The sequence below is a fragment of the Patiria miniata genome, unplaced genomic scaffold (genome assembly GCF_015706575.1).
Source record: "Patiria miniata isolate m_02_andy unplaced genomic scaffold, ASM1570657v1 HiC_scaffold_29, whole genome shotgun sequence".
Taxonomy (NCBI): Eukaryota; Metazoa; Echinodermata; class Asteroidea; order Valvatida; family Asterinidae; genus Patiria; species Patiria miniata.
In genome coordinates, this window is record NW_024037068.1 from 22386752 (window position 1) to 22397595 (window position 10844).

The 10844-nt window shown below is 43.8% G+C and overlaps 2 protein-coding genes across 2 annotated transcripts; both read left to right on the forward strand.

Annotated features, from left to right (window-relative positions):
* The first annotated feature begins 478 nt into the window (after nt 1-478).
* LOC119735964 lies at nt 479-2766 on the forward strand. The gene has a single exon (XM_038209940.1). The coding sequence runs from the start codon at nt 784-786 to the stop codon at nt 2194-2196; it is 1413 nt and encodes a 470-aa protein (XP_038065868.1). The 5' UTR covers nt 479-783; the 3' UTR covers nt 2197-2766.
* Nucleotides 2767-5480: 2714 nt separating this feature from the next.
* LOC119735889 (prefoldin subunit 2-like) lies at nt 5481-10844 on the forward strand. The gene is given in 4 exon segments (XM_038209833.1): nt 5481-5684; nt 7204-7327; nt 8443-8542; nt 8545-10844. Coding segments are annotated over 4 exon segments (459 nt in total). The 5' UTR covers nt 5481-5520; the 3' UTR covers nt 8616-10844.

A 10844-nucleotide genomic window follows, 5' to 3' on the forward strand; every position in this document is an offset into this window, starting at 1 on the left:
CACGCGTGTCTGCTCGTAAAGTTGTCACTTTATATAATTAATTATTCCTCTCTACTAAATAAAATTAACGGTTTCTCTCACATTTTTTAGCACCATTTGTGCAAGAACGGAGACTATTTTGGCCAGAACATATATGTTTTATTGAACTGAAGGATCCCCGAAAAACATGGTATGATTGCGAACCATCTGAAATCAAAATGTTTGTACTCGCGCAAGGACATGGTTGATGTGAGAGACGATCGACGTTAATTGTTGAATGTGGAATTTTTAATGACGCTGATGTCTTCGAAATAATTAATGACATCTGTGTCAATTGACTTTGTTCCCCTTTTGTGTTAATTGTTTATTTTACTTATCTGCTCTGTATCTTGTGCCATCATGTGAATGTGTGCGAATAAAGATATTTTATGCTACTTACATGTATACAATCAAGAAAACAAACTATATTTTGTATGTCATGTTTGTTATTGCTTTCCAGATCGAATAGAGGCCGAAGCAAGATTTCTTCTGACAGCATCTTTGATTATACCTCTGACGGGCCACAACATTAATGGGACGGCGAAAACACTTTCAACATTTATTATTCCTGACCTGGATTGTTGCTACTGAAGTTAACTCAGTTATCAGTGTCGTACCATGGAAGCGCTGATCATTGTCATGACGCCTGGGTCAGTTGAGGTTTATTTTGACTCGGCAAGCTCCTATATATCCAGTCACTAGGCTAATAATTGCGTAGCCGATGCGGTAATCAACGTACAGAGAGGCAATAAAATCAAGACCAAAATGATGCGAAGGTTACGTTACTACGTGATGACCCATCCATGGACTGGCTGGATTGCTTTCCTTGCCGTCATCATTCTGTGGTTTCTCTCCTCTACGGTCTTACAACCGTCTCTCATCTCCGCCAGAAAGCAACAAGAACACCGGGCAAAGCGACGAGAGGCAGCCCGTGCCGAGTGGCGCACTTACACGACCATGCTGGATATCAAACACAACGCCAGCGCGTACTCGCGCTCTCGCCCTACCGACGAAACCTGCTTCTTCACCCACAAGCTCGAGAGGCCCGACATGCCAACCATCCACTCGGCCTTCTTCACTCCGGAGTCCAACAGCGTTGTTTTCGTCGGAGTTCGGTTCTTCAGGGATAAATGGAACGAACGGTTTGTGTGCGAGTTCCAGAACGGTGAAACGACGGCAAACGACCCCATGGTGGATGACTACCGGAGCTTCGGATATTTACCGCAGTACGTGTTCGTTATGACGTGTCCGCTACCAGAAGCCTATCTCAGAAAGAACAACTTTACAATGAGTTTACACAAAGAGACATGGCGTCGCCAGTGGTACAGGTACACCTACACGAACTTCACAGTATGCCGTGGAGTTGGTTCCAAACCCGTCGCTAAGAAGCGGTTCTTGAGCGTCTGTACGATGGTCAGAGACATGGACAATTTTATGTCCGATTGGTTGGACTATCACAAGTTTGTGGGCGTGGAACACGCCTACATTTACGATAATGCTCCTGAGGATTTGAGCCTCCTACGGGAGACTGTCAAGGAGCACATTGAATCAGGCTTCGTTACCGTCATTCCTTGGTCTCACAGATCCTCTCAAGAAAAGTCCTACCTCGAAGTCCAGATAGCTCACGAGAACGACTGCCTCTGGCGACATCGATACAACTCTCACTGGATGATCAAAATCGACGTAGACGAGTACATCCAACCCATGAATCCATCCATGTCAAAGATACCCGAGTATCTCCGCGATCCTCATTTGGACCACGTCGGCGCCGTTCGGCTACAGAACTGGTTCTTCGGGCGCCCGAACCTGACCGAGTTTGCGCCGGGGTCGATAATCGAACGCAATCGGTGGCGATCGGAGGACCCGACTTTATCCAACACGGGGAGGGATAAGAACATCTTGCGTCCGATCAATGTTCATTATTTCAAGATCCACGCCATCAAGCTCGGCGGTGAGGCGAGGTCCGTCGACCCTTGGACGGAGCTCCGCTTGGTGCATTATCGCGGGGACAATCCGAGGATACGACACTTTGACTTGCCGGAGTTTTCCGTTTTAGACGAGAGCGTGGTCAACATTTGGCAGAGAGTAAAAAAATCCAAGCTTCGAGACCTGGTAGATCCTGATTCGGGTCATGACGAAAAAGGCAGTCAAATTGTAAAACTGTTGGAGAAAAATTGATCTACATGTAAAATACATACCTTTGACAGAAGAAATGACACTGAAATGACAGATTATTGTTCATAATAATAGTATGATATCTGAATAGGCTGTGATATAGCAATCCAAGTTTACTTTTAAGATCTGTTTGAATTAATGATACTTTTATATGGTTTTGCTTTTGGCCTCGATAATTATTGCTTAATTAGTACAAACCAGTCGCCAACATTTTCGGCAGGTCGGTGGGAAAAGTTGGTGAAAAAAATGCAATGAACTTTAGTGTAAATTAGACTAAAGGGTTTGCATGGCGGACACGATCAATGAATGGGAGGTTTGGGGTAACACCATGTGAATGATATGAATGAGTTGCATGGTTCTGAGCAGTTGCTTTAACTGGACGTTTCGAACAGTATGCTCTGTTCATCTGATGACGTCAGTCTCCAGACCTGATGACGAACAGAGCTGTTCGAAACGTCGAGTTAAACCAACTGTTTCTCAGAACCACATAACTCACAAAGAGATACCATTACATGCATGGCGTTTACTACTGCAAACACCCAATTCACTGAACTTACGTGATGTAATATCCCTCTACAACTTCTTACCTTATTATAAGGAGATTGTCCAAACGCATTTGGGCTGGTGTAGTGTGTATTTCGGACTATGAAATACTGATTCGCTGCCCGCTGGTAGTATTGCGCATGCCTATACGTGAGAAATGTGAACGTTCAACCAACGAACGTTAAAAGGCACCGGATTTCATGGGAGTCCAAATTTCATGTGACACTGGAAAAGTGTCTAAGACCAGCCATCCATGTCTTTATCATCCGTTTAAGACCGGCTATCATGTGACGGGCTCCCGACCAATAGGAATGGGTAATCTGAAATAAGCATCGATGAATACTTAATTAAGAAAGTCCAAGGAAACAATCTGGTCCCCAGTCTCCATTTCTGTGCATTCCCTCCATATAAATGCCACCAGACTACTGTCGTCCATCTAAACAGTTGAACACATGTACCAGGCTAGTCTTGGGCTTCAAATTGAAATCACTTTGCATCACTCGTTTGTGCAAACAATTTAAGAAAAGTCTCCTTAATTAAAAGAATTGAGACCTCAAACTTGGCTGGTGAAATACTGAGGACCTCGTGTCTGCCTCATAAATATTTTGGAGAATTTTGTCCGCTAAAGAGTGGATAAAAATGGCCAGATTTTGTTTTGCATGTTTTTCTAAACTCTGGACTTGGCACAGTCACATTATGCATGACACTGCACGTTTTAATTTTATTTTATGCTGCTCAATGTGCTGCTGTAAAGAGAGAATGTTTTGGGATATTTCTTGAAGAAATTTGCTTTTTTTTCAAATAAAGGGATTTTTAAAGTTAATCTTATGGGTTGAAATTGTCATTTTTCTCAACGAAGATAAAGTTGCATAAAAGTTTGAGGTTTTGCATGTAATGTTCATCTTAGAAAAAAATGTATTTTGGAGTGAGCTCGAACATGGAGCGGACTAAAATTGTTGTCAAAGTTGGAGTATAGTCAATTTTAGAATTGCGGAATAAAGTTTCACAGTAAATTGTGCTGAACCCTCTTACAAAGGGCTTTTTTTTTCTGTGGGGGACTACATGAGGTCCAGTGGCGTAGCCAGGAATGTTTCGGGGGGGGGGGGGCGCACTGGGGGGGGGGGCTGGAACATTTCATGGGGGGCGTCATGTAGATCAATGATAATTTTTTTAGAAACTCAAAATCTCAGTGGGGGGGGGGGGGCGACTGGGGGCGACAAGGTTTCATGGGGGGGTGCTTTCACCCCCCCCCCTTTTTAAGGGGGAAGGAGCGAACTTTTTATGGGGTCCATCCCCCCCCCCCGCCCCACCCCGTCTCGTAGCTACGCCGCTGCATGTTAAGATTTTGCAAAATGTACTTTTCTTCACACGAACAAAGTACATACGAAATTTAAAAGAAATAATGCATTAAAAGTGTCCTCGTGTTTCAAAATATATTTAAACTGTCCGGCACACCATTTTTTTTTGGGGGGGGGCAAAAAGTGGGTTAAGATATTTTTGGATTTTTTAGATGCACTGTGGTGCGATCTGAGGCAATTTCTGACCAATGTTTTTTAAGGAAAAGATGGTGGTGTACTCATTGCCTGCCTTTATTGCAACGTCACTTAAAAAAAAAAAAAAAGGAAACAGATTTGGTTCGGTTTTTTTTTTTTTGGGGGGGGGGGGCATGGCCCCCTTTACCCCCCCCCCCCCCCTCCGCCTTTGCATGATGGTGTATGTGTATCTGTGTGCCCTCTGTTTCAAAACACAGCAGACACAACAAAACACCATTTTTGTTCTTACAAATAATAAGTTATGTGAAACATCTCTTATTTAGGTTTCCCTGCCAATTTCAATCACTCCCTAAAAATAATGAAAATGTTGACCATCCCCGGCCCCACCGGATTCAATTTTGTTTTTAATAGTGATTGTTGATGTGAGCATGGAGCTTTGTTCCTAGCTCCATGATGTGAGGCATCAGTTGAATAACAGATGCCTTATACCAACAATCGCTCTTCAAAACCCTATTTCTATTTTGATATGAATTAGGGAAATATCTCCTTTTGCCGAATGCATGTGTACTGTTAATATGAGGTTTTGGCCAAACACCAATAATCTTTACTATTCGTTATTTTGATTTAAAAAAATACATACCTTCATATGGCATTAGGGCTTTTAGGGGGCATTGGCGAGGGTTAACTTACTGGGATGGTTGGGGGTGTCGCCTGGGAGAAATCCTAATAAACCCGTGAAACAATTCATAAATTAGCATTGACGCTAAATGATGAATCTGGACACGTACCCGGGTTAGGACGATATATCCCGCATACGCGTTTAGAAAAATGTACACAAAATGTAATTAAAATGTAGATAATTTGTATATTTGGCTTAAAATGAACATTGTATCATTTGATAAATTTCACACCTCGTTTGACACGAGTGGACAAATTCATGCGGAAAAAAATAAATAGATGTTATAATTATTTTAGATAATGGCGCAGGCTAATTGCATATCATTGTATAAACTTGGTTTTAATAGGAACATGGGTTTAGACGCCTCGTTTGATACGATTGGACAAGTCATGCGAGAAAGAGACATTCGAGCTCCCCCACCCCACCCCACCACTGCTGCTGCAACATGTTTTGCACTGAATGGTTTTTCTAAAAAAAAAACCTGCGGCTGGTCTGCCTGTTGAGAATAAATTGCGCCCTCGTTTGTTCAATGGTTTATAATTATATGAACGGGAACAAAAACTGAGCTAAAGAGTACGGGTAGCGAGTCTAGTTAAGTTGTGATGAATCAAGATGGCTGACAAGAAGGGAAAACCGAGCGCAAATGGCAGCGCAAAACCGTCTGCAAAAGGGCCGTCTAACGACCAGATTGTCGCTAAATTTAACCAGCTAAGGCAGGAGCAGAGAGCGCTGATGAGCAAGATTGCTGAACTCGAAGGGGATCAGAACGAACACCGGTAAGTACACCGTGTTGAAGGTCGGGAATTGTAAAAAATGATTGACAATTTCTTCACCTTGCATGTTGAAGTGAACGTTCACGTGCACGTGTTTTTCGGCGATCGTGAAGTGTAGGGCCCCTGTTTTGTTTTGATCAAATTAGAGTCAAAAATGTTTTTTATTGCTCAAAAATCACCTTTACAATCAAAAGCAGACTTTTCTCAATTCTATTGACACCCGTTTTGCAATTTTGAACAGATTCTTGGGGTAGAAATCACGATTTTCCTGCGCGGTTTGTGCCTTGCGATTCAGCGCGCCGTGCGTGCTCATGGTACATCGCGCGGTGATCGCCATCTTTGTTTTCGGGTCGCGTGTTGTCGACAGCGCTTTGCAGTTTGTTTGTGCTCAAATCTAGCTCCGGGCATCATCTTGACTGCATATCGGTCATGTCGGTAGCCTTGGTCAATGCTCTCGTCGTTATTCGTCCCGTACGCGGTCAATCGTCGGCATATATCCTCACGCGCTTTTATTTTGCATGTAAAAATACAGCGCGAACAGCGACCTCACGCGGCCACTATTTTTATGCAAATCAGTTGGAGACGATGTCGAGCCTTGGTTCAATCGTCGGCCAAAGCTTATGTTTTTCTTTACTTTGCGCTAGATTTCCAGCGCACGACCTCGTATGCGAATACAGATAATGTAGGTGGGGCTATGTGGAGTGTCCAATCACACCTTGGAAAATCCGGACGTCATCAAATTATTTGCAGCTATTCTGCCTTTTGCGGACGTGACAGGAACCACAGTTTTTGTGCATTGGTGCCGTGTGCAGAGACACACAATGTGTTCGTGTATGGATTATGTACGGTGCCACGTTTCACTATGCAAGTTTCCACGCAACGATCGACCAATAAGAAAACGACATTTAAGGTCAGCTAAGGCTATTAACATAATGAGCACCACCCCCAAAACCTCACATGGACGATTGAACCAAGGCTCGACATCGTCTCCAACTGATTTGCATAAAAATAGTGGCCGCGTGAGGTCGCTGTTCGCGCTGTATTTTTACATGCATGTGCATAGCGCGTGAGGATATATGCCGACGTTTGACCGCGTACGGGACGAACGACGAGAGCATTGACCAAGGCTAGGCTATCGGCTATACCTCCTTTTTTCACTTAAATTGTGGGCCGAATCTTCATCGTGGATCATTTTTTTCTTCTTCAAGGACCTGTGTCGTGTGGTTTAATATGCCAGGCAAGGTTTGGGTGAGTCCCAGTTGAAATTAGTGTGTTATGGGGACAAAATTGCACATTTTCAATTTTTTTAAATTTTCAATTTTCTGAGCTAATATAACTTGGGACGCGTTCAATTGTCCAATACATATGCAAGTATTGGGAAAGTACAAAAACTTGGGGACTCTTAAGTCTCTGTTTGAACATAGGGGTGTTGGAACATAGAGGTGTGGCCCTTCAACGCACACCAGGAGGGTACAACAGGGATGAAGAAGTTATTTTTTTTTCAAACATTGTTTTTGGACAGACTTGTCATTGAAACACTGAAAGAGGCCGACGCTGACAGAAAATGCTTCCGTCTGGTGGGTGGAGTCTTGGTGGAGCGGACAGTGGGGGAGGTAGCGCCGGCACTGCAACATAACAAGGATCAGGTCAGTTTGTGGCATTTTGAAGAAAACAATAATAGAAGTTCGCTTCCAAAGATGCGTCTAAAGAAACATCTTTCGGAAATTTCCCTTAATAGTTCATTTTTAATTTGGTGAAGCCGTGAATGGGTGTGCGCAAGCATTGACATGACGCACACACGATAGCAGTTGCTATAATTCGTCGGTTCAGTGCGTGACATCGCGCAGCTGCAATCAGCCGAGTCCTGGGCGTTGATTTCGGGTGAAATTCAGAGCATGACTAGGCAACGTTTGAATTGAAATTGAGATCCTAGTGTAATGTTTTCTCAGAACTTACAGCATTCACTGAGCTAAAACTTCATCGGGTTAGTTGTGAAGCGCCCTTCTTTATATTTTGAGCACTTTTGTTGCTTCAAACAAAACAAGTACCAATTGGTTCAAGCCACGGCAGTTCCACAAACCGCGAATTTTGCAATGCAATGTAGCTTGATCTAATATGCAAATTAGACTCATGTGCATCAGCTCACAAAGCTGTAGATATTCCATAGAAACTCACTGGCAAAGCTGTGATACACGAGTGGCATGGAACAGAATAATACACCCTGAGTAAACTGTCCACCAACCAACCCACCCACCCACCAACATCGGCAGCTCAAGCCCGCGGCGTGTTTCACACTGCTGTGGGAAAATGACAAATGATATACTCTTCTAAAAGATGGAATTTTTGAGTATACAGTGTTTAAACGTCGCTGAAGGGCAAAACCTAATTTGATTGATATCACCCCGATGCAAAATTCCATCTTAGTGCATGTGGTACCCGCTGGTATGTACATCAGATTCGAACCAGCCAACCGATCCAGTTAGCTCGGTGGTCGAGTGGTAAGACATCTGCACTAGAAAGCATGAGGTCATGGGTTCGAGTCCCACCCAAGTGATTTTTTCCATCTTTCACTCGGGAGGTAACACACTGAGTATACAGTGTTTAAACGTCGCTGAAGGGCAAAACCTAATTTGATTGATATACTCTTCCTTTAAAAAATTGTTCAACATCCGAGGTGCAAGTAGACTGGAGATGTGACCTAATGCAATATGTATGAGATCATGTTCTATTCTTTTTTTCTCAATCTTTTTTATATTAACAGCTTGCGAAACTGTGTGAAGCCTTGACAAAGCAAGTGGAAGCAAAGGGCAAAGAGATCAACGAGTACAGAGAGAAGCACAACATTAGAGTCAAGGGAGAGCAGGCCCGAGCCAAGCACAAGAGGCCAAAGACAAAGCAAATACACAGGGAGTGCTGGTCACATCAGGAACATAATCCAAATATCCATGTTCCGGGGGATGATGAACTGGTTTGCAACTGGCCCCTCACCATGCATGGTCGGAGGAGACTGATGGCCAAATTGCACTTTGTTTTAAGATGAACTAATTGTTATCCATGTCCCAGGCAATATTTGTTTAAAGCAACTGGCCCCATACTGAGCACAGATGTAACACCACCAGGTATAATAGGACACATGCACACAGTATTTATAGTACATGTATCCTATAATCGTGATGGCTTATTTATCCATGTTCCGGGAAAACAACACCAGTACTGTTGTTTCAAGAAATGACTAACAAAGTAAGACTGCAATGAATGACCTAAAATGAAAGTGACTCTGATGGAACCGCAATTGATGCCGATACTGGCAAATGATACCTGCGTCTTCATCTTGAAGTCTTGGACCCAGAATGTAGGCCCTGGATCCTATTGTGTTCGTGGCCGTTTCGGGCAATGATCGCACAGGAGAAAGAACAGTTGTTTGATTTGTCGAATTTTGCGAATGAAAAAGCTTAACCTGAGTTAGCAGTTCTTAGATCCAATGAAGTTGGCCCATTGGCCAAACGACCGAGAACGGCTAGTCTTGGCCCAAAACTGGATTCGGATTTTATTCCCCTTATACAGCCGGTCCGTGACAAGTGAGGTTGCTATCAATGGGAAAAAAACTTGAATCAAATCCAGTCTTGACAATATCGGCAGCGCTTCCCGGGAAATTCCGAGCATACAATAGGCGTACTGTACAACTGTATTTTAGCTACAGCTAATGCATGCGTGTGAGGTGTGCTCGGAATTTCCCGGGAAGCGCTGCCAATATTGCCAGGACTGGATTTGATTCATCTTGTTGATAGAGACAGCAGCAAGCACCTCTTTACCGTGGGGGCTGCAAAAGAGGTGAATAAAAGCTTGAAACTAGTCTTCGACCAAGACTATAGAATGGCGGGACAATGGACTCCATGCATGAACATAGAGGGCGCTTTGTGACAACATATGAAAGACGCAGCGGGAGGGGCACACTGCGTGCATGTAATTGTTCGTGCACCTGTGGCGCGATTAATTTCATTCTGAATGGGCACAAATCTCATAGCGTCTTCGCGTGAGCGTCGGGCATCGGCAGCTCTCTCTCCCAGTGGTCTCCCCCAACTTTCCCTCGGTAACCGTTGAGGGGGGGTACAGTACTTGTGCACAGAGTCCAGAAAGCTGAAGCACCTTGTATCAATTATCCAGAAGAATTTCATTCGACCCGATCTGTCGGTGACCTGCTGTCACTTTCATGCATTATGGGCGCCCTTTCACCTAGCAACGACGTCCCATGGGCAGGACACATACATTTCGCTGGTTGACTCGGCGCACCGTTCCTTGTGTGTGACATACTTACACCAGGGGATTTGTACTATGTACACGCAGTGGCCGTGCTTCGCGGCAAAATATTGCAGTCAGACAAGATGGCGTCGTTCAGTCACCCCTAACTGTACTTTCTTTGCCGGTGAGGGGGTACTTGTGAACGGAGCAGATGCAAGGCCACCTAATGGCCTTTTCACACTAGAGCCTTTCAACCTGGGTTGAACTCAACCCTGGGCGAGCCCTGTGCCGCCCCGGGTTGATTTTTCAACCCCGGGTTTACTGCTGTTTGTTTCACACTTGTTTTGTGGAAACGAAACTTATTTAGCTCGGTTGCTGTTTTAAACCCTGGCAAGTGTTTCAACCTGAGTTGAAAAATCTCAACTCTGGTCTGGAGCAGGGTTGAGTTTAACCCGGGGCGAAATCAATTTCAAGGTTGACGCGGGGTTGGCGCGGGATTTACAGTTTTCAAGTGTGAATCACCACATGTTTTCAACCTGTGTCAACCCGAGATTTGTCCAGTATGAAAAGGCCTTATGTGTCACCCCTGATGGTAGGTTTTAGTTGTAATGATGCCGGACCACTCTTGCTCTATTAACTACGATCCTCATTGAGTTTCTTCTGCAAATACCCCCTTTTAGTCAAATGGCTCATGGTTGTTATTGTCATTCTGCAAATGTTACATGGCGCTTGTTGTGTGAAAACTTTGTACAATTTCTTAATTATTAAGGATACTTGTTTAACTTAAACTTGCTAGTGGGAATATTTAACAAATGTATATTGTTGAATATTCATTCTTGTGGCGTGTGAATTGTTTTGCAGTTTTCTGTTTGAATGAAAATAAAGTAGATAGCTAAGTACTTAAAAAGTGCAGGCCTTTTTTTT